The sequence below is a fragment of the Micromonas pusilla genome (assembly GCF_000151265.4).
Source record: "Micromonas pusilla CCMP1545 genomic scaffold MICPUCscaffold_14, whole genome shotgun sequence".
NCBI classification, from domain to species: Eukaryota; Viridiplantae; Chlorophyta; class Mamiellophyceae; order Mamiellales; family Mamiellaceae; genus Micromonas; species Micromonas pusilla.
The window spans coordinates 261,928-282,921 of record NW_003315895.1 but is presented as its reverse complement, the minus strand read 5'-3'; the positions used below and the strand labels follow the sequence as shown (position 1 = coordinate 282,921).

Here is a 20,994-nt window from a genome sequence, read left to right as displayed (position 1 = left end):
TCGCTCCTCCGCGTCCTCACTACTCCCCGAGGCGCGCTCGAACCGCGACCCGCCCTCGCGACGCGCACGTCCTCGTCGTTCGCTTTTTGAACGCACCCACCGCGCACGCACGCTCGACATGGCCGCTCTCGCCGCGTCCTTCTTCGCGCCCGGCGCCGCCGCGCTCGCGCGCGAAAAAACCACCGCCCACGCGCGGCGGTCTACTAAGAATTCCACCGCGACGCGCGCGGCGGTCAAGTCCGACGAGACCGCGATCTCGAAGCCGTTCGAGGTGCGCGCCGCGTCGTTTTTCCTCGCCTCCCGCGCGCATCGCGCGACGCGTCGTCCCGCGCGTCCGATCGCGCGCTTCGCCCGCGCGCGCGCGAACGTCGCGAGATCCCCCCGTGGGATATTTATTGTTAGGGATTCATTCGTCGAGCCGCGCCGAGGCGATCCCCGATTTTTATTTTCTGACCCCCCGCGCCCGCCCCTCACCCTCACGTCCGCCCCTTCCCCACCGCGCCCGCCGCAGGCGCTCGTCGAGGCGACGTCCACGCACCCTGTCGCCGCCGCGCGCAGCGAATCCTTCGCGCGCACGCCGCACTACAAGGCTGCGTGCGAGCGCGCGGTCAACGAGCAGATCAACATCGAATACAACGTCTCGTACATCTACCACGCCATGTACGCGTACTTCGCGCGGGATAACGTCTACCTCCCGGGCATCGCCAAGCACTTCTTGCGGGAGTCGCTCGAGGAGCGCGGGCACGCGGAGTTGCTCATGAACTACCAGATCATGCGCGGCGAGCGCGTCGAGCTCCAGGCGCGTTCTTTCTCCTCCTTCGCGTTTACTACGCCGGTCCTAGCGTCTCCTCACGCTGACTGGTCCCCATACGACCCCGTCCGCGTGGTGAACGCCGATCCTTAAGGACTCCTTTCCGCGCTCTATTTCCCCGCGCGACCCCGTCGGCGCGGCGCGCGCCGTTCCTCGAGGACGGACTGGACTTTCTCTCCCGCGCGCGTGCGTTTCTCTCCGTCGCTCTCTGTCGTCCAATGAAACGTCCACACGGGTCATCAAATAACTAACCAATCACGTCACTTCAAAATGCCGCGTCGCCCGCCGATCGAACGACCCTCAGGCGCTGATGCCGCCGCAGGTGGAGTACGACCACCCGGAGAAGGGCGACGCGCTGTACGCGTTCGAGCTGAGCCTCTCGCTCGAGAAGCTGAACAACGATCGACTGCTGAGCTTGCACGCCGTCGCCGCGGAGTGCGACGACGCGAACATGCAGGACTTCATCGAGGGCGAGCTGCTCGCGGATCAGGTCAAGTCGATCCAAGAGATCAGCGAGATGGTCGCGCAGTTGCGGAGGATGGGGAACAAGGGCGACGCGGTGTGGCACTTCGACCAGGCGCTTCTCGACAAGGCGTGAGGAGCGCGCGCGCGCGGAGACGACGAGAGGAGGAGGAGGAGAGAGCGTGCGATGAGGAGGATCGCCGCGTCTGTACGAACGAAAAATACTGATGTATACCCTTTGGAGGGCCCTTCGGAGTAGGACCCGCCAACTCGAGCGGAGATTGAATGACATTCAAGACGACGCGCTCATCGCCGTCCGTCCCGTCCCGTCCCGTCCCGTCCCGTCCGATCGCTCATCGCCGCGACGCCGTCCAGGCGCGTTCTGTACACTGGTTCCCATACGACCGCGTCGGCGTGGTGAACGCCGATCCTTAAGGACTTTCTCTCCCGGCGTTTTTATCTCTCCGCCCAGGGTCCCTCGCTTTCAATCCCGCCGCGCCTCGACGCCTGCCTTTCAACTCCGCTTCTGACGCCTTTCAACTCCGCCTTTCAACTCCGCAACGCCGTCCACGCGCGTCTCAGCCGCCGCGCCCTCTCCTCCGCGTCGCTCTTCTCGTCCGTCGCCGCGCCGAGGATGTGCCGCAGCGCTGAGGGCCATTCCATACAAAAAATATCGGTCAGTTGAAAGGAGACGCGATCAAATGTTGAAAGCGAGAGATGGGTGAAAAAAATATAGCAAGGAACGCACCTGACTTTTCCCCCTCGGTCAACGCGGCTCCGTCGCCGCCGAACGCTCTCGACAGGCGCCTCTCCGAGTCCGCCGCGGCGACGCGCGCGAGCTTCAACACCTCCTTCGGAACCGCCGCGAGCGCGGCGACGCGCACGCCGTAGCTCTTCGGGCACGCGCCGGGGCGGAGCTTGTACAGGAACGTGATCGGCGGAGGCGCGGGCGCCGCCGCGGACGCGATCGCGGAGCCGCCGCCCCCTCCTCGCGCGTCGTCTTCGCCGCCGCCCGCGTCCTCGTCGTCGTCGCCCGCGTCCTCGAACAGCTCGTCGTCGTCCTCCACCGCGACGGTCGCCGCCATGTGCGCGAGCTGCACGTCCGGCGACGCGCGAAACTCCCGCGCGAGGCCGTGGAAGTGCGTCGCGAACATCGTCCGGCACCCGACGCCGAGCGCGAGCTTTTTAAAAGCCGCGAAGGCCACGGAGTAGCCGTCGAACGTGCTCGTGCCTCGGCCGAGCTCGTCCACGACGACGAGCGAGCTCGGCGTCGCCTCGCGCAGGATGACCGCCGCCTCCGCGCACTCCACGAGGAACGTGGACTCGCCCGTCGCGACGCGATCGCCCGCGCCGCCGAGCCGCGTGAAGACGACGTCGACGGGGGACAAGACGCATCGCGACGCGGGCGCCAACGCGCCGGCGTGCGCGAGGACGACGGCGACGCACGTCGCCCTGCGGTCGGTCGGGTTGGGATGGGATGGGTTGGGTTAAATACGAAAAGGCGAAAAAAAAGAAGAGGCTGTCCGTCGGGTCGGAAAAACGCGCACGCGCCTCAACAGCGTGGACTTGCCGCCCATGTTCGCGCCCGTGAGCAGCATCGCGCGCGGGGTCTCGCGCGCGACGTCCCCGAGGACGACGTCGTTCGGGACGATCCCGCTCGTCCCGCCGGCGCCGGCGCGTCCTCGCAACATCCCGCCGGCGACCGCGCACGGGTGCCACACGTTTTCGAGCTCGAGCGTGGCGCCGCCGCCTTCCGCGTCGACGAACGTCGGGCGGCACGTCGGGCCGTCGTGCGTCGCGGCGAACGACGCGAACGACGCGAGGACGTCCACCGTCGCCGCCGCGCGCGCGAGGTCGCTCCAGACGCGCTGATGCGAGAGGAAGAGGTCGAGAAGCGCGGAGGTCTCCGCCTCCGCCGCCGCGAGCGCGGCGTCTTCGTCTTCGTCGTCGCCGCCGCCGCCGCCGCCGCCGCCATCCTGGCGCGCCGCGCTCTTGAGCTCGACCGCGACGGCCGCCGCCTTGCCCTTGCCGCTCTTCGACGGCCACGCGAGCGCGTCCTCGACGCGGTCGAGCGCGGCGAGCGCGTCGGCGACGCCCCGGGCTCTTCCCGACGCGGCGTCGGCGAGCGTCCTTAACAGCACCCCCCCTCTCGACGCGACGCCCGGGCCGGCGGCGCTGTCGCTCGCGAACTCGCTCATCAACGTCAGCGTCTCCCTCGCCGCGACCGTCGCGCGCGCGAGCGACGCGACCCTTCGCGCGTGCCGCGGCCGCGCGAGGTGCCGCGGCAGCGCGCGCGTTTGCCCCGCCGACGCGCGCGCGCGGCCGATGGCACGTTCTGAGGGTCGTATCCCATACGAAGCGACGTCGGGGTGGAGTCGTGAGGCGTCGAGGCGTGTCGGGAGCGAAGACGAGGGGTTGGCGGCGAGACACGCCGGGAAAAGTCCTCGAGGATCGGCGTTCACCACGCGATCGCGGTCGTATGGGGACCAGTGTGAGATGGAACGCGCCTAAATCCGGCGCGCGTCTCGCCGCGCGTCTCCAATCGTCGAGCGCACGCGCGTCGTTTGCGAGCGCCTGCACCGCGTCTTGCCTCTCCGCGATCGCGCGAGGGTCCGTCAGCGGCGCGAGAAGCCACCGCCGCAGGAGTCTCTTCCCCGCGGGCGTCGCGCAGTCGTCCACGCGCTCGAGCAAGCTGCCGCGTCTGGTGCCCTCGGCGCCGTGAAGAAGTTCTGAGGGCCATTCCATACAAAAAAAGTTCACCGGTCAGTTGAAAGGGGAAGCGATCAAACGTTGAAGCCGGGCGATGGGTGAAGGGCCTGGCAGGAACGCGCCTAAGTTTTCGATCGTCGCGCCGTCGAGCCGCAGGCGCGTCGCGGCGAAGACGTCGGGGCGCGCGTCGACTTCCACCTTCGCGAACGTCGCGACGTCGATCTTCATGCGTCGCAAGTGCGAGCTCAGCGCGACGGCGGCGATCTTCGACGCGGGGTGAAGTTGAAGTTGAAGTTGAAGCTTCCGCGGAGACGGGGAAGCGTCGTCCGAAGAAGATTCTTCTTCCCCGGTTTTGAAATTAGAGCCGTTCTATACAAGCGAACGTCGGGGTGGAGTTGAAAGGCGTCAGGTGGAGTTGAAAGGCGGCGATGTGTGTCGGGATTGAAAGCGAGGTGTAAGCGGAGAGATGCGCCGGGCAAAGTCCTTAAGGATCGGCGTTCACCACGCCAACGCGGTCGTATGGGGACCAGTGTACGGGACGCGCCTTAAAGTCGAACCGCGCCTCGGCGTCCGACGACGTCGCGGGACACTCCTCCCCGGGCGTCAAGCGCGTGACCTTCGGCCGCCACGCGCATCGCGCGATCGCGGTCTTCGCCGCGTCGCCTAACGCGATCGAGCGGAACGCTCCCTTTTCGGCGGTCACTTCCGTCCCGCCGGCGCCGGCGCGAAGCGCGAGAATCTCTCTCGGCGAGACGTGCGACAGCAGCGTGGACAACGCCGTCCTCGACGGGTCGTCCTATGGACGGAAGGGGTGGGCGGTGAGATGCGCCGGGAAATAAAGTCCTTAAGGAACGGCGAGCACAACGCGTGCGGGGTCGTATGGGGACCAGTGTGAGATAGAACGCACCTCGATCGCGCCCAAGGTTACCCTCCCCGCGGCGGCGTCCAAGTACGCGTACCCGATCCATATCTTCTTCTCAGAGCCGTCGTCGTCGTCGTCGACGACGACGACTTTCGCGCACTCGACGACCGCGAGGAGGTGGACGGCTTCCGCGTCCGGGTCCCCCCGAGACTGGTTCAAACGCGCGTCGTCTTCGAACGCGCCGCCGCCGCCGCCGGCGGCTTCGAATCGCGTCGTCGGCGTCGATATCGAAGTCAGCTCCCTGCGAATCACCGCCTTGGCGCCGTCCCTCGCTTTCGCATCCGCGGCGGACTCCAGCTGCTCGATCCTCCCCACGTTATGCCCCGCGTCGGTCAGCGCTGTCGCGAGATTTGGGCGGCGGCGTCGAAAGGCGTCAGACGACTGCGAAAGTCCTTAAGGATCGGCGTTCACCACGCGAACGGGGCGGTATGGGGACCAGTGTATGGGTCGAACGCCTAGGGCGCCTCGCGTCGAAGAAACCGAGGGGCGCGCGGAAAAGAGAGACTACCGCCGCGCGAGCGAAGACGTCATCGCCTCGAGGAACGAGCGAGCGAACGCGGACGCACCTCGCACCGCCGCGTCGATGCCGGACTCCGGGCACCCGACCTGCCGACAGTGCCCGACGCCGCTCACGGTCATCTACGAGCGAACGTCGGGGTGGAGTTGAAAGGCGTCAGTTGGAGTTGAAAGGCGTCGAGGGCGGGGATTGAAAGCGAGGGGTGGGCGGAGAGAATCGCCGGGCAAAGTCCTTAAGGATCGGCGTTCACCACGCCAACGCGGTCGTATGGGGACCAGTGTGAGATAGAACGCGCCTTCCAGTCGAGCACTCTGCACCCGATCTCCGCGTCGTCTTCGTACAGCTCGTAGAACTTCCCCACCTTGAAGAACAACACCACGTCCGCGTGCGTGGACTTGAGGTCCCAGTACTGGCGCTGCGACGCGGAGAGCTTCATGTTTGCCGGGAGCGCGAACGTTCGCGGATCGTGCGCCGGGTCCGTCCGTCGACGTCCCGCGCGATCGGTCAGGTTCGCGGCATCGGACAGCCACGCGAAGCGCGCCGCGACCTCCGCGCGCTTCGCCTCGGAGACGGTGTCGTCGCACAGCTTGCGTCGCATGAGCTCGCGGCGCGCGTCGGCGGCGTCGTCGTCTCGAGCGCGCTTGCGGCTCGGGTTCGTCGCGTCGCCGTCGTCGCCGTCGTCGCTTCGTCGCGTTTCGGCGTCGACGTCGGCGTCCGCGCTCGCGTCCGCGTCGCCGCGGCCGCTTCCTCCCGCGACCGCGTCCTCCTCCGCGGGCGGCGGCGGCGGCTTCTTCGCCGCGGGCTTGAAGAAGAAGCTCGAGATCGGCCGCTGCGCCATCCCCGCGGCGGCCCTGGCGACGCGGCTCCGCGCGCGCGGAGTGACGAGAGGGAAGCGGCAGCGGCGTCTTGGTGTGCCCACTTGCTGGCAGAGTCCAGACATTTATACCTGATGACATTTCTTTTCGGCCCGATGAAATCGCCGTTCCCGAGCCGGTCGAGCGTGCTCGCGATCGGTGAACGAGCGCTTTCAAAATACGCGTGAACCCGTTATTCACCCATCAGAACCGGATCTCACCAACCCACTTGGACGCATTCTATTGGTCCTCGCGCGTCGCGCTCCACCGCGGGGCCGCTCCGGCGTTGTTCTCATTCTCGCACCCGCAACGCTCCCGTAAACACCTTAAAACACTCCCTTAAGATGTTCGCCATCGCCGCCGCCCCCGTCGTCCGCGCCGCCGCCACCGTCAAGGCCTCCAAGGCCGCGGCGAAGGAGCAGAAGTCTGCGTGCGCGCCCGCGCCCGTCTCTCGCGGCGTCGATCGATCGATCGGAAAAACCGGCATCGTCTCTCCGCGTTCTTATCGCCCGCGACGATTTTCCGCGTCTCTCGACGCGCGGACGGCGAACGTCTCCGCGGCGCGCGTCCGACGCGTCCGACGCGCCGCGCGCGCGCGAAGACGATACCGACGTCCGCGTCCTCGCGATTCGCGCGCGACGCGCGAGCGATTCGCGCGCGTCGCGGCGCGGAGGATCGCTCGGCGTCGCGCTCGCCGCTCGGAAATCTTAATGGTTTTTCTTTTTCCCGCGAGCCGATCGGCCTCCGGACTTCCCGACCCTCGCGCTGACCCCCCCCCCCCTCCTCTCCTCCCTCCACAGCGCCATGTCCTCCAAGGCTGCCGGCGCCGCCGCGGCGCTCTTCCTCCTCGCGAGCCCCGCCGCGCACGCGGACGGCCTCACGCTCCAAAACGGCACCAACCAGGCGCCGGGCAAATACGAGCAGCCCTTCTACGACCCGCGCCCGGTGGTGAACGTCGAGAAGGACTCCTCCGCGGAGATCGGCACGGAGAACTCCCGCGTCGCGCCGAACAAGCAGGTCGGCCTCAAGGCGTGCAAGACGATCACCGGTCAGCCGTGCGAAGGCGCGTCCCAGATCACGATGCAGTGAGCGACGAGCGCCGCGAGAGACGGGCGGAGCGCGCGGCGGACGGACGGAATTAGAAATTCTTCGAGCGACGCGGACGCGGGTCGGTTAGCATAGCGAACGACGCGACGCGACGCTCGCATCGTCGGTCGGGGAGCGAGGGTTCTTTTTTCTTTTTTTAACGCGAGGAACCGAGGAGCGACGCGCGCGCGCAGCACGTCGCCCGACCCGTCCGTCGACTTCTGTTCGTCCCGCGCTTCCTCGACCGCGCTCGCGCTGGTCCCCATCTGATGCGTCCTCTTCTTCACACTGGTTCCCATACGACCCCGTCGGCGTGGTAAACGCCGATCCTTAAGGACTTCGCCCGGCGTCTCTCTCCGCCCAGGGTCCCTCGCGTTCAATCCCCGCCATCGACGCCTTTCAAATCCGTTTCTGACGCCTTTCAACTCCACCCCGACATTCGTCGCTTCGTATGGAACGACCATCGGCGGCGCGATAAAAAAACCGTCACCCGCGCGGCCGCCGACGACATGACCGCCGCCGCCGCCGCGCGATACCCTCACGCGATGAACCCACGTCTCGCGCCACCCCACGTCTCAAGCCTAAAACGCCCTCTCCCACGTGACCAACTCCGCGGTGCTCACGTCCTTCACGAACGCGACGACCACGGTGATGTTATCTCCGCTCGCGCGCGTCAGGGCCTCCGCGCCCAGCCGCTTGGCGCACATCGACGGCTCCTTCACCTGCGAGGCGACGCGCGTCGGGGTGGAGTTGAAAGGCGTCGGTGGGGAGTTGAAAGGCGTCATAGGGTCGAGCGTTGAAATAATCGAGGCGTTGGCGGAGAGATGCGCCGGGAGAGAAGATCCTTAAGAAACGGCGTTCACCGCGCGAACGCGGTCGTATGGGGACCAGTGTGAATACGAACGCGGTCGTCGTATATGGAACCGGCGCGAGGAAAAGACCCGCGCACCGTGTCGCGAATCATCGACACCACGTCCTCGTTCGAGCACACGTCCCACAGACCGTCGCACGCGAGCACGACGTACGCGTCGTTCGCGTCCAAGCGCGTCCGCGTCACCTCCGGCGTCGCGATCACGCCGTCGCGCTTGACGTCCGCGTCCCCCAACGCTCTGAGGGTCGAGGGTGTTTGCCCATAGGAAGCGAACGTCGGGGTGGCGTTCGGGGGCGCGTCAGACGGAGTCGAAAGGCGTCGCGCGCGGCGCGTCGGGATTGAAACCGAGGTGTGGGCGGGGACGAACGCCCGCCGGCGAAAGTCCTTAAGGAATGAAGTTCACAACGCGAACGGGGCCGTGTGGGAACCAGTGTGAGATGGGACGCGCCTGGTCACCGCGAGCCCGGCGTCGCCGACGCGCCACCCGCCGATTCGTCGCGTCAACGTTCCGCCGAGCGCTGCGATCCTCTCGCGCTCCGACGCGTTCGTCCCCGCGGCGTGGTCCACCGATAGCGCGACGTGCGACCCGGCGTCGTAGTCGCGGCACAGCACCGCGCGACAGTCCCCCGCGTTCGCGACGTACAGGTCGTCGCCCCACAGCAGCGCGACGCACGCGGTGCATCCGGGACGGCGTCGCCTGAACGCGTGGGTCAGTCGAACGTCTCACCGGTCAAACGTTGAAAGGGAAGCGCGGGTGAAGAGTGACGACGGGAAAAGTCCTTAAGGAACGGCGTTCACCACGCGAACGGGGTCGTATGGGAAGCAGTCTGACCTCGCGCTCGCGGCGGTCGCCGATTCCGCGCCCGCGCTCGCGCTCGCGCTCGCGCCGTCCTCGACGCGCTCGAACGCCTCCACGAACGCGGCGTCGAGCCTCTCGAACGCCTCGATCAGCGCGTCGGCCGGGTCCGCGTGTCGACCCCAGCACCCGCGCAGCGCTGCCTCGACGTTCCGATGCGCGAACTCCGCGCACTCGTGACTGAGGGTCGTTCCATACGAAGCGATGTCGGGGTGGAGTTGAAGGCGTCAGTTGGAGTTGAAAGGCGTCGAGGTCAGGGATTGAAAGCGGGGGATGGGCGGAGAGACGCGCCGGGCAAAGTCCTTAAGGATCAGCGTTCACCACGCGAACGGGGTCGTATGGGAACCAGTGTGAGATAAAACGTGCCCGCGGTGACCGTCGAAGACGCCGAGGAGATGCGCGCCGCGTATGCCCCCTGAGGGTTCGGAGAGGGTTCCGCGCGAGGCGACGAACGCGGACGTCAGGGTGGAGCGCGGAGGCGCGTCACCTGGAGGAGTCGCGAGGCGTCGCGCGGCGTCGAGCGTGGAAAGAAACCGAGGGGCGGGCGGGCGGGCGGAGAGAGACGACGCGACGCGGCGGAGGGAAAAATCCTAGCTAGAACGCACCCAACTCGCGTATCACGACGTGCCTGTCTTCCATCTTGTCCGCGCCGCGCGCGCCGTGCGTCGCCCAGACGCCCGCGTTGATCGCGCGAGGATGCGGGTCACGATCGGTGGTTTGATCGTCGCGACCCTGACCCTCCGGGAGACCCCAGCCCGGGACCGCCGCCGGGGACGGCCACGCGTGCGACGCTAAATCGCGCGCCGCCTGCGTGGGTGAAGCGATCGGTCAGTCGAACGTCTTACCGGTCAAACGTTGAAAGGGAAGCGCGGGTGAAGAGTGACGACGGGAAAAGTCCTCAAGGAACGGCGTGCACCACGCGAACGGGGTCGTACGGGGAGCAGTCTCACCTCGTCGGCGGCGTCGGCGGCGGCGTCGCGCTCCGCCGACCGCGCGCGCCAGACCGGCTCCAACGGCGCGCTCGCCGGCGCGCCGCGCGCGACGTTGTACGCCGCCGCGATGTCGTCCAGGGTGCGCGCGACGGCGGGAAACTTCGGGCGCGCGGCGGCTTCCTGAGGGCCGTTCCATACAAGCGAACGTCGGGGTGGAGTTCAAAGGCGTCAGTTGGAGTTGAAAGGCGCCGAGGGCGGGGATTGAACGCGACGGGTGGGCGGAGAGACACGCCGGGATAGAAAGTCCGTAAGGATCGACGTTCACCACGCCGACGGGGTCGTATGGCGACCAGTGTATAGAACGCGCCTGGGACCAGCACGCGCGGATGAGCTCCGAGACGGCTCGAACGACGTCGTCGTCGCCGCCGCCGTCGCCGCCGTCCTCCCCCGGGAGCCTCGGCCGCAACCCCTCGCTCGCGATCGCGATCGCGAGGTCGGCCTCGTTGTACGACAGGTCCATGATCGTGTGCGCGAGCGCGACGTTCCGCTCGCGGTCGCTGTACGGCGCGACGCCGGTGGCGACTTCGTTCGGGCCGGTCCGCGCGAAGCGACGAACGTCGGGGCGGAGTCGAAAGGCGTCGGTCGAAGTCGAAAGGCGGGCGTCGCGGAGAGAGACGCCGGGCGAAGTCCTTAAGAAACGGCGTTCACCACGCGATCGGGGTCGTATGGGGACCAGTGTGAGATAGATGACAGAACGCGCCTTCGCACGCGTACACGCCGAACGCGTACGCGTCCGCGTCGTACGTCGCCACGCGTCGCATCAGCACCTCCGGGGCCATGTACGCCAGGCTGCCGACCATGTGCTGCCGCTGGAACCCGCCGCTGGGCGCGGAGCTCCCGGCGGGGACGGTCACGTACCGCCCGTCCACGGTCTTCCCTTCGAGATCCTCGGTGGAATAAATCGCCGCCTGCAGCGACGCGCGCAGCGCCGCCTGCGTGGGTGAAGCGATCGGTCAGTCGAACGTCTCACCGGTCAAACGTTGAAAGGGAAGCGCGGGTGAAGAGTGACGACGGGAAAAGTCCTTAAGGAACGGCGTGCACCACGCGAACGGGGTCGTATGGGGAGCAGTCTCACCTCCTCCTCCGCGAGGCCAAAGTCCGCGAGCCGCGCGACCATGTCCGCGCCCATCAGCACGTTCGCGGGCTTCACGTCGCGGTGCACGATCCCTCTCGCGTGGAGGTACTCCAGCGCCGCCGCCGTCTCGCGCAGGAGTTTCAGGAGCGCCGGCGTCGTCGGACGCCATCCCGCGTCGTGCGTCAGGTGCGCGACGCTGCCGTGCGCCTGCCACGGGAACACGAGGAAGTACTCGGGCGGATGCGCGCGCGCGGCGCACACCGTCAGCACGTTCGGGTGCCTCAGCGAGAGCATCAGCCGCAGCTCGACGTGGTAGCGATCGATCTCCGTCTTCGTGTGCAGCCGCGGCTTCTTGACCGCGACCGCGACGTCGCCGAACCGACCCGCGAACACCGCGCTCGCGGGGCCGTCGTGGACGAGGCGCATCCCGGGGGTGAAGTTCTCGGCGGGCTCGCGCAGGTTGACGGCGCCGTCGCCGTCGGAGACGCAGCACTCGCGGAAGCACGTCGACGCCGGCATGGCGCGGGCGGACGGCGCGCGCGGGTCGGATCCCGGAGGCGGCGGCGGCGACGACGACGAGGGCGACGGCGAGGGACGGGGACGGTCCGCGCGGCGGCGGCCGCGGACGGCGCCGTGCGCTTTATGACGACGCGACCGATGATGACGACGCACGCGACGCGACGCGCGATGGAAATACCTGTAGACGAGGTGCCCTATCATAAGTCGCTCTCAAACTAATTGCTCATATATTGGATGTAGTACGTGAAACCTATGAGCATTTGTATCGAGCATTTAGTACTAAAGTACCGCGTACCGTCCTAATTAATTTCGCCATTAATTCGCCAAATTTAATTCGCCATTAATTCGCCATAATTTGGCCGAATACGGAGTACAGTAGGCGGCTCCCTGGGCGTCATACGATTTTCGACTGAAGGGCACCTCGTCTACATTTCGACGGCGGCCCCCCGCGCCGCTCCCCGGCTCCCGTCCCTCCCGCGGCCGCTCGCACTCCGCACCGCGCACGCACGCGCGCGCGAGAGAACACGCCCCGCGCGCCGCCGAGCATCCCGACGACCGACCCCCCGAGCGCGCGGCTCGCGTCGCCGATCGCTCGCTCGCTCGATCCGCCGCCCGCGTCGAGCGGAGGCGGAGGAGGAGAGACGACAGAAGAGAGGGGAGAGAGCGCCCCGCGGGCGGATTCGCGTCGATTCGACAGAAGACGCCCTCCTTAAGAGGAAGACCACCGCGCGTCGCCCGAGATGCGTCGCGGCGGGAGCGGCGGCGGGAAGGACTTCTACGCCGTCCTCGGCCTGCAGCGCGACGCGAGCGAGGCGGAGATCAAGAAAGCGTACCGAAAGCTCGCGATGCGCTGGCACCCGGACAAGAACCAGGACAACAAGGACGCGGCGGAGAAGAAGTTTAAGGCTGTCTCCGAGGCGTACGAGGTCCTGAGCGACCCGAAGAAGAAAGACTTGTACGATCAGTTCGGCGAGGACGGGCTGAAGGACGGGTTCGGCGGCGGCGGCGGCGGGTTCAGCGCGTCCGCGGCGGAGGACATCTTCGCGCAGTTCTTCGGCGGCGGCGGGACGGGCGGGATGGGCGGTGAGACCGACCGCTCCCCTTCTTTCGGCGTGTTTTGTTTTCGCGCGTTCTGAGCCTCACGTTTTGACGCGTGGGATTTCTATCCACCAATCACGTGCACGCGCGACTGACACGTGTCTTCCCTCGCCCAATCGAATCGCGTCGCAGGCGGCGGGAACCCGTTCGGCGGATTCGGCGGGATGCCCGGCGGGATGCCCGGGCACCACGCGCACGGCGGCGGCCGCGCGCGTCCGAGAGAGCGCAAGAAGGCGGACCCGATCGAGCAGTCGCTTCGCTTGACGCTAGAGGAAATGTACTACGGGTGCTCGAAAAACCTGAAGCTCACGCGCACGGTGATGCGCGGGGACGTGGAGCAGAGAGTCTCGGAGACGCTCACGATCGACGTCAAGCCCGGGTGGAAGAAGGGGACGAAGATCACGTTCCCGGAGAAGGGCGACGAGGCCCCGGGGGTGATCGCCGCTGACATCGTGTTCGTGATCGACGAGAAGAGGCATCCGCAGTTTGAGCGCGACGGGAACGACCTCGTGAAGACGGTCAAGGTGGACCTCAGGCGCGTCTCGGTCGCGCGCGCGTCTCCCCGCGAGGAGGACTTTCATTCCCGTCGCTCGCGCGTTTCTCTCCGCCCGCCCCTCGGTCACGACGCTCGACCCTATGACGCCTCGCGACTCCGACTGACGCGCCCCCGCGCTCCACCCCGACGTTCGCTCGCCGCTCCGCGTGGGAAATCGCACTCAGCGAGGCGCTGCTCGGCGCCAACGTGTTCGTGACGACGTTGGACGGCAAGTCCATCAACGTGGAGGTGAAGGAGGTGATCGACCCCAAGTACGTCAAGGTGCTGATCGGCGAGGGGATGCCGCTGAGCAAGTCCCCGAACTCGCGCGGGGATCTGAAGATCAAGTTCGAGGTGGCGTTTCCGAAGACGCTCGACGACGACCGGCGGAAGAAGCTCAGAGAGGCGCTCGACGGGTGCGAGTACTGATCGATTCGACGCGACGCGTTTCGATTTGGAAAAGAAAGAAGCGTCGGGGGGAGGGTGACGGGGGGAGGGCGGCGGGGGTGTGGCGGTCGCGTTGTTATGTATGTCGAGATGCCGCGCGGTGTTCCACCGCGCGGCGCGGTTTCGATCGGATCGGTTTCGTTCGCTTCGCTTCGCCGCTTCTTCGTTTCGATCGCTTCAGCTCGATGAAATCACAAAACCGAACCGCCCGCCGCTAGTGGCGCGCCGTTCAAATAGCTCCGTTCATCACGCGACGCACTCGTGACACCCCGCCCGACCCGACGACTTTCTTCTGTCCCGTTCCTCCGTCTCTGAACGCTAAGGGGCCCACCCAAGAGAAAACCGTTCGATTAAAGACGTTACTCTCGTCGCGCTTACTTCTCCGGGCGCATCCCCAAGCCCTTCCCCTTGACAATCGCGGCTTCGTTCGTCTTCTTGTCGCCGCGCTTCTTGGAATCGTCGTAGTACTTCTGCGAGAAACCACCGGAGACGTTCCCCTCGGACGCGGACTTGACGTACAGGATGATGAGGAACGACGTCGGGATGATGATGAAGAGCGCCGTCGCGATCACGCCGAGGATGTTGACGTCGGCGAGCGCCACTTGGTTGAGCTCCTCGGCGGCGAAAGCAGCCGGCGCCGCCGCGAACGCGGGAAACGCCGCGGAGACGGACGCGAGGACGTTCTTGGGGGAAGCCTTCGCGACGACGCCCTGGCGGAGCGCCGCGCGGGGGGCGACGACGGCCTGCGGTGACGAGGACGAGGACGAGGAAGAGGACGGGAGGCGGATCGGCGGTGAGTTTCGGACCGGATCGAAATTCGGATTCGACGACGCGAGTCGATCGACGGGTTCTCGGAAGCACATCGGGGCGGGTCCGCGCGCGCGCGATCGCGGCGCGAAAGCGCGCGCGCGCGACGGGCGGCGCGACGAAAGCGCGCGACCGATCGCGGCGACGCGATCGGTTCCCGACGCGCGCGCGATCGCCGCGCGACGCGCGCGCGTCGCGTCGACGCGCGACGATCTCCTCCTCCCCTCGCGGTCCCGGAGGAGGAGGAAGACCTAAGCTCGACGCGACGCCGGGTCGGAACCGCCGCGCGTCGTCGCCGCGCGACCGCTCTCGACGCCGCGCGATCGCGTCGGCGCGTTCTCGACGGCGTTCGGGACGCGTCGCGCGATGCCGCGACGCGCGAGCGCGCGATGCGACGCCGCGCGCGCGTCTTCCCGGCGTCGCCCCGCGGACGCGATCCGCGCCGAGCGACGACGACGAGCGCCGGGCGAGAGAACCGTCGAGGGCGACGGGGCGTTTGATCGCGGACGGACGTCGCGAGCGCGCACCTTGGAGGACGTCGCCTTCGCGGAGCGGCGCACGGGGGCGGCCTTGAGCGGGATGAGCCCGGCGGCGGCGATGGCAGACATGATGACTGTGTGTTGTTCGGCGGTGCGTGCGTCGAGGCGGGTGCGAATATGATCGCGCGCCACCCATTCAGATACGGTTTCGTGCGAGGACTTCCGCGTGCGACGCTGCCATTGGAGGAGACGGCCGCGGGTGATCACGCCTTTCAACGCGCGTTCGGTCGGTTTCGATCGAGCGCGTGCGCCGATCGACGGCCTGGTTTCATCGGCAAGGAACGATCTCTGCCGATCAAGACGCGGTCAAACGTTTTTGGTTTTGGTTTTTTGGTTTTTTTGTTCTCGGTTCTCGGTTTTCGGTGTCGTCGCGGTTCCATTCGCGGCGCGTACCCGTCCGCGCGGGTCTCCGACGCGCGCGACGCGTCTCCGCGCTCCTCGATCCGCGCCTCCCCCGCTCGCCCCTCGTCGATCGATCGCCATCGCATCACTTCTCCTCGACGCCCGCCATCCCCTCCTCGACGCCCGCCATCCCCTCCTCGAGCTCCATACCGGTCCCCGTACGACCGCGTCGGCGCGTTGAACGCCGTTCCTTAAGGACTTTTACTTTCGCCCGCCATCCCCTCCTCGAGCTCCTCGAGCTTCTTCTTCGCCTCATCCGTCGCCCCCCCGACGTCGCCGCCGACGTCGTCGCCCGACGACACGTTCGCGCGCCACGCCTGCCGGTTCAACTCTCTCGCGCTCGCGCCGACGTTGCCCTCCTCGCCGATCTTCTCCACCGTGCCCTCGACGGTCACGTCCGCCATCGTCACCGGCGGCTTGATCCCGCCCTCGCCCAGCCCGACGCTGAGGTACAGGTCGAGCCACTTCGTCGGCTTGGGGTCGTTCCATACGAAGCGACGTCGGGGTGGAGTTCATGGGCGTCAGAAGCGGAGTTGGAGGGCGTCGAGGTGTGTCGGGATTGTGAGCGAGGGGTCCGGCGAAAGTCCTTAAGGAACGGCGTTCAACACGCCAACGCGGTCGTATGGGGACCAGTGTACGGGACGCGCCTTAGTCTCCGAGCGCGACTTGATCTTCGCCGCCGCGCGCTCGTCGACGGCGCCGTCGGCGAACGACGGGAACGTGACGATCGCGGTGCCCTTCGCCGGCGCGACCCCGATGTCGGCGACGACGAACTTGAGCCCGTACGCGTCCCTGTCCACGTCGGCACCCTCGGCACCCTCGGCACCCTCGGCCGCGTCCGGCGGGTCCGTAAGAAACACGCGCGCGAGCGCGCGGCGCTGGTACCTATACTCGTTGGCGACGTCATTCTATACACGCGAACGTCGGGGTGGAGTTGAAAGGCGTCAGTTGGCGTTGAAAGGTGTCGAGGGCGGGGATTGAAAGCGAGGGACCCTGGGCGGAGAGATGCGACGGGCAAAGTCCTTAAGGAACGGCGTTCACCACGCCGACGCGGTCGTATGGGGACACAGTGTACAGAACGCACCTCGAACGCGTCCGGCAGCTCCGCGGTCTCCTTCCCTTTGCTCACGACGCACAGCGCGGGCATCTCGAACGCGAACGCGCCCTCCGGCGGCGGCGCGGAGAACCCGCCGTCCGCCCATCGCGTCGCGGCGGCGCCCTCGAGCCACGCGCCGTCGCATCGAATCTGACGACGGCGGGGGGTCGGACCGCGCGAGGCGACCGACGTCGGGGTGAAGTTCAAAGGCGTCAGTTGGCGTTGAAAGGCGTCGATGGCGGGGATTGAAAGCGGGGGGTTGGGCGGAGAGACACCTTCAAAGGCGTCGTCAGGCGGAGTCGTGAGGCGTCGAGACGTGTCGGGTTTGAAACCGTGCGTGGAGTGGGCGGAGAGAGACGCGCGCGGCGAAAGTCCTCGAGGAACGGCGTGCGCCGCGCCGACGCGGTCGCGCGGGGAGAGTGGTCAGGGGAAGCACCAGATCTCTGGCGTCATCCGTCAGCTCGCTCAACACCTGCACGAGCGCGGGCATGCCGTCCGCGATCGGCGCGGGCAGCGCCGCGGCCAGCTCTTGGACGCGCTTCGCGTTCGCGACGCCGCCGCCGAACGCCTTCGCGCCCTTCGTCAGCTTCGCGAGCGCGTCGCACGTCGACGCCGGGACGAAGTTCGCGACCGCGAAGATGGGCGGATCGACGCACAGCACGCGCACGCCGTCGCGCCCAAGATCGACGGGCAGGAAGCGCTCCGCGAGCGACCCCAGGTACGCGGTCTGATTCTGCGGCGACTGCGTCGACGGGTCCAGCCCGCCCGCGTCCAAGACGTGCGGCGGGAGCTTCGACAGCGTGCTCGCCGCTTGCTTCGTCTCGCGCGGTGCGTCCGGCGGAGGGCAGTGCCACGCGCGCGTGATCGTGACGGCGTCCTTCGCGGCGTCCTTCGCGGCCTCGGCGCGGACGACGACGGCGAGGCGCGCGGGGGGGGAGGCGGCGGGCGCGCGGCGAGTCGCGCGGCGGCGGAGCGGCGCCGCCGCGCGGGGCGGCGTCGGCGCGGGGGCGACGACGGCGTGCATCGCGCGCGGGGGGGATGGCCGCCCGAACCCCTGGGTTTTCCGAAGGACGCGCGGCGACGCCGTTCGGGTGCTCTCTGGTTGAAACGTACGTTTTTCACCCACCCTCGGTTTCAACATTTGATCGCGCCCCCTTTCAACGGACCGATGAACATTTTTTGTACTCGCAGATAAGATTACGCTCGCGGCGGGCGACACGACACGACAAAAAAACGCACAGATTTGAAGCGTTTCAAGCACGCTTACTTCCTCCGAAGCGGCGTCTTCTCGTCCGCGGAGCCGTGCTCGCCCTTGTGACCGCCGCAGAGGTGCCCTTGGATCGCGATGCCCGCGAGGCACGCGATGCCGCCGAGAGAGAGAGAGAGCCACACTTGCCACTCGCCGAGGTCGATGGTCTTCGCGGACGACGTCAGGTGCTCGACCCACAGGTCGCCCTCGCCCTCGTCCTTCTTCCAGAGGAAATAGGACGAGACGGACGCGACGAGGAACCCGCCGACGGCGCTGTTGGATTCGATTCGATTCGATTCGATTCGATCGGTCGGGGGCGAACGAACGCGCGTCAGCGATGCGTATTTTTGATTGGCGGGTCACGTTGCACGTGTCAAAACGCGATGTTGATACCGCGCGAAAGAAAGAAGTCCTTAAGAAACGACGGGCGACGCGCGCGCGGGGTCGCGCGGGAAGCGGTCAACGCGCCTGTAGATGACGGTCAGAGCGGCCTTCTTCAATACGCCGCCCAGGAGGAAGCCGACAGCCGCGGCGACGCCGATCACGAGGTGGAAGGTGTACGCCGGCGTGGAGCTCGGGAGGTGCTCCGCGAGGGCGGAGTAGACGACCATCGCGCCGCCGGCGCACGTCGCGACGCCGAGGAGGGAGAAGACGAGGGACTCGATCATGTACACCATCAGCGAGATGGCGACCGCGAGGCCGATGCAGATGCCCCAACGCGTGTTGAAGTCGTCCACGTTGAACGTGTCCGCGATCCAGAGGCCGGCGAAGGAGCCGATGGCGGCCGCGAGAATGAAGACGTTGAGGCGGTGGAGGCGTTTCCCGGCGACGCAGAAGATGAGCGCGACGCCGAGGAGAACGAGCGCGACCCAATCGCGGTTGCACCAGCCGTCGGCGTCGCACGGGTACGTTTTCCCATCTTCTTCAGCGGGAGGTGGCGATCCCGATGAAGCCGGTGAAGCCGATCCCGATCCAGAATCGGTGGAGGTCCATATGTTTCCGCGATGGACGACCGCGGCGAGCTTGGTGCCATCGCTCGAGGAGGTGATGTCATGCCAGGCTTTCGTGTCTCCCACGGACGTGTCCTCGGTCCATGTCGCTCCAGAATCGGTGGAGGTCCATATGTTTCCGCCTTCGACAACAACGGCGAGCTTGGTGCCATCGCTCGAGGAGGTGATGCCACGCCAGTCTTTCGTGTCTCCCACGGACGTGTCCTCGGTCCATGTTACTCCATAATCAGTGGAGGTCCAGATGTTTCCGCCGCTGACAGTCGCGGCGAGCTTGGTGCCATCGCTCGAGGAGGCGAGGCGACCATACCATTTTTGTGAAGATGCCCGGGAGGTCCATGTTACTCCATAATCAGTGGAGGTCCAGATGTTTCCGTTCCACTGAGTCGCGGCGAGCTTGGTGCCATCGCTCGAGGAGGTGATGGCACGCCAGTCTGTTCTAGATGCCCGGGAGATCCAGTTTGCTCCAGAATCGGTGGAGGTCCAGATGTTTCCGCCCCAGACAACCGCGGCGAGCTTGGTGCCATCGCTCGAGGAGGTGATGCCATACCAACTTTTTGAAGATGCCCGGGAGGTCCACGTCGCTCCAGAATCAGTGGAGGTCCAGATGTTTCCGCCGTCGACAGTCGCGGCGAGCTTGGTGCCATCGCTCGAGGAGGTGATGCCATACCAAGTTTTCGTAACTCCCACACCGGCAGGCTCGCGCTCGGTCCAGGTTGCTCCAGAATCATTGGAAGTCCAGATGTTTCCGACGTATTCAACCGCGGCGAGTTTGGTGCCATCGCTCGAGGAGGTGATCCAATGCCAATTTTGTCCAGGTCAAAGAGGCATTCGTGGGCGCGATCGCAATCAACGTCAGAAACAAGGTCAAAAACAAACGGTATCTTCTTGACGCGGTGCGTGGGGCGCCGGGGACAAACGCATACGCGAGGATGCTGCCTTGAGACGCCTGTCTCACTTCATACCGCTCGGCCAGGGCGACCGCGTTGTCTTTTCCTTCACAAATCGCCAGCATCGCGAGCGGTCGGGCTGATGCGACGGATCGCTCGCCGCTTGATATGTCTCGCGAGCGCGTCCCCGGCGCGAAAACGAGTATCGCTCGGCCCGAATCGAGGTGTTCGGACGGATGTCCGACCTGCAATCGACTCGGCGCTCGTCGCGACGATTACCTCAGGCGCGAGGCGCGATGGCGGCGAGAGCGAGGATCTCTTCGCCCTCGTGCGATGAACGCGGAGGAGGGCGGGCGCGGGCGCGCGACGCGCGTAGGCGCGGATCGTTCGGCGCACGAGCGAATGCGCGCGGCGTCCCTTGCGCGTTCGACAATAGTCAATTTTAACCTCTCGACCACAACATTTTGCCGCCACACAAACAGCACGTCGACCAATCAGCTGTCAGCTGTGTACTGTACACGGACTGAGCTCTAACCCATCCGGGCTAAACATGTGACCTACTAGTGCGAGCAGACTATACTACGGGCAATCCTCTCACGCAGTAAGCAACCCCACGATGGGATTCCTGAGACCCGTGTGAGCCTCACGAGCACACGGACGAGCCGGGGCGACGTGGAAATCGCAAGCTGTGTCGGGCTCCATGAAGAGGATTTGCGCTGCCGCGCACGCGTGGAAGTTTTCAGAGTCACGTGCGGTTCTGAGCGCGTACGAGATGGGCGCGCCAGCGACGCGATTCCCGATGTCGGATACGAGCGCGACGGAGATTTGGCCCATGATGCGTCGTTTCCAGTAGCTTTTGCTCCTCGCGATGGCGGAGAGCGTGGCCTCGGCCGCGGCATCGGAGGCGGTGTCGCCGGCGGGGACAGTACGGCTCGCACCGTGATCGGCGAGATGGTTAAGGAACTTGCGGAAGCGCGGCGCCTTGAAGCCGTAGGTGTCGATGGCCATGGGCACGAAGTGGAAGCCACGGCCCTCGGGGATGTTGCCGTACCATTCGAGCTTCCTCTTCTACGCCAATCAGCTTCCTGTACTGTACGTGTACGAGCCCTCCTTCGCGAGGTTTATTCGCGGGCGCGCGCCGTCGGAAATTTTCGTCCCGTACGGTCGGTTTCTCCCTCTCGCCGAGCGCCGCGCGCGTCGCCGCGCGTCGCGAGATTGTTCAGTTCGGTCGTCTCTCGCGTCTCGTCATT

The 20,994-nt window shown here is 66.6% G+C and overlaps 11 protein-coding genes across 11 annotated transcripts; 3 read left to right on the top strand and 8 right to left on the bottom strand.

Annotated features, from left to right (window-relative positions):
- The first annotated feature begins 31 nt into the window (after positions 1-31).
- Positions 32-1,596, top strand: FTN (ferritin). Its single transcript, XM_003063357.1, has 3 exons — positions 32-271; positions 512-799; positions 1,116-1,596. The coding sequence occupies exons 1-3, from the start codon at positions 119-121 to the stop codon at positions 1,407-1,409; spliced, it is 735 nt and encodes a 244-aa protein (XP_003063403.1). The 5' UTR covers positions 32-118; the 3' UTR covers positions 1,410-1,596.
- Positions 1,597-2,112: 516 nt separating this feature from the next.
- Positions 2,113-3,135, bottom strand: MICPUCDRAFT_5018 (uncharacterized protein; the record flags this gene model as incomplete). Its single annotated transcript, XM_003063157.1, has 3 exons — positions 2,113-2,292; positions 2,341-2,725; positions 2,831-3,135. Coding segments are annotated over 3 exons (870 nt in total), but the record flags the coding sequence as incomplete, so codon positions are not given.
- Positions 3,136-4,466: 1,331 nt separating this feature from the next.
- MICPUCDRAFT_53003 (uncharacterized protein) lies at positions 4,467-5,543 on the bottom strand (the record flags this gene model as incomplete). The annotated part of the gene is made up of 3 exons (XM_003063156.1): positions 4,467-4,778; positions 4,890-5,242; positions 5,471-5,543. 3 exons carry the CDS (start codon positions 5,541-5,543, stop codon positions 4,467-4,469), a joined length of 738 nt encoding a protein of 245 aa, XP_003063202.1.
- A 110-nt stretch (positions 5,544-5,653) lies between these two features.
- Positions 5,654-6,361, bottom strand: MICPUCDRAFT_53002 (uncharacterized protein; the record flags this gene model as incomplete). Its single annotated transcript, XM_003063155.1, has 1 exon — positions 5,654-6,361. The coding sequence occupies one exon, from the start codon at positions 6,359-6,361 to the stop codon at positions 5,654-5,656; it is 708 nt and encodes a 235-aa protein (XP_003063201.1).
- A 219-nt stretch (positions 6,362-6,580) lies between these two features.
- MICPUCDRAFT_63746 (uncharacterized protein) lies at positions 6,581-7,417 on the top strand (the record flags this gene model as incomplete). Its single annotated transcript, XM_003063356.1, has 1 exon — positions 6,581-7,417. Exon 1 carries the CDS (start codon positions 6,620-6,622, stop codon positions 7,415-7,417), a length of 798 nt encoding a protein of 265 aa, XP_003063402.1. The 5' UTR covers positions 6,581-6,619.
- Positions 7,418-7,942: 525 nt separating this feature from the next.
- MICPUCDRAFT_22355 (uncharacterized protein) lies at positions 7,943-11,674 on the bottom strand (the record flags this gene model as incomplete). Its single annotated transcript, XM_003063154.1, has 10 exons — positions 7,943-8,083; positions 8,311-8,468; positions 8,661-8,929; positions 9,040-9,141; positions 9,413-9,503; positions 9,694-9,820; positions 9,973-10,196; positions 10,384-10,602; positions 10,772-10,952; positions 11,156-11,674. The coding sequence occupies 10 exons, from the start codon at positions 11,672-11,674 to the stop codon at positions 7,943-7,945; spliced, it is 2,031 nt and encodes a 676-aa protein (XP_003063200.1).
- Positions 11,675-12,672: 998 nt separating this feature from the next.
- MICPUCDRAFT_48801 (uncharacterized protein) lies at positions 12,673-13,880 on the top strand. The gene is made up of 4 exons (XM_003063355.1): positions 12,673-12,738; positions 12,904-12,948; positions 12,997-13,307; positions 13,493-13,880. The coding sequence occupies exons 2-4, from the start codon at positions 12,937-12,939 to the stop codon at positions 13,734-13,736; spliced, it is 567 nt and encodes a 188-aa protein (XP_003063401.1). The 5' UTR covers positions 12,673-12,738; positions 12,904-12,936; the 3' UTR covers positions 13,737-13,880.
- Positions 13,881-14,128: 248 nt separating this feature from the next.
- On the bottom strand, positions 14,129-15,169 carry PSBM (photosystem II PsbM protein; the record flags this gene model as incomplete). Its single annotated transcript, XM_003063153.1, has 2 exons — positions 14,129-14,497; positions 15,089-15,169. The coding sequence occupies 2 exons, from the start codon at positions 15,167-15,169 to the stop codon at positions 14,129-14,131; spliced, it is 450 nt and encodes a 149-aa protein (XP_003063199.1).
- A 524-nt stretch (positions 15,170-15,693) lies between these two features.
- MICPUCDRAFT_42680 (uncharacterized protein) lies at positions 15,694-17,622 on the bottom strand (the record flags this gene model as incomplete). The annotated part of the gene is made up of 3 exons (XM_003063152.1): positions 15,694-15,975; positions 16,587-16,748; positions 17,035-17,622. 3 exons carry the CDS (start codon positions 17,620-17,622, stop codon positions 15,694-15,696), a joined length of 1,032 nt encoding a protein of 343 aa, XP_003063198.1.
- On the bottom strand, positions 17,588-19,869 carry MICPUCDRAFT_52995 (uncharacterized protein; the record flags this gene model as incomplete). The annotated part of the gene is made up of 5 exons (XM_003063151.1): positions 17,588-17,635; positions 17,721-17,725; positions 17,812-18,120; positions 18,280-19,573; positions 19,617-19,869. The coding sequence occupies 3 exons, from the start codon at positions 19,867-19,869 to the stop codon at positions 17,862-17,864; spliced, it is 1,806 nt and encodes a 601-aa protein (XP_003063197.1). The 3' UTR covers positions 17,588-17,635; positions 17,721-17,725; positions 17,812-17,861.
- Positions 19,870-20,338: 469 nt separating this feature from the next.
- On the bottom strand, positions 20,339-20,752 carry MICPUCDRAFT_42679 (uncharacterized protein; the record flags this gene model as incomplete). The annotated part of the gene is made up of 1 exon (XM_003063150.1): positions 20,339-20,752. The coding sequence occupies one exon, from the start codon at positions 20,750-20,752 to the stop codon at positions 20,339-20,341; it is 414 nt and encodes a 137-aa protein (XP_003063196.1).
- Between the last annotated feature and the right edge of the window lie 242 nt (positions 20,753-20,994).

Bases quoted from the DNA above. Each gene is read 5' to 3' on its own strand.
- MICPUCDRAFT_48801 (XM_003063355.1), top strand. The intron at 13,308-13,492 runs GCGCGTCTCGGT...AATCGCACTCAG, and splicing joins ACGGTCAAGGTGGACCTCAG to CGAGGCGCTGCTCGGCGCCA.
- FTN (XM_003063357.1), top strand. From the start codon at position 119: ATGGCCGCTCTCGCCGCGTCCTTCTTCGCGCCCGGCGCCGCCGCGCTC. The intron at 272-511 runs GTGCGCGCCGCG...CGCCCGCCGCAG, and splicing joins CGATCTCGAAGCCGTTCGAG to GCGCTCGTCGAGGCGACGTC. The intron at 800-1,115 runs GCGCGTTCTTTC...AACGACCCTCAG, and splicing joins GCGAGCGCGTCGAGCTCCAG to GCGCTGATGCCGCCGCAGGT.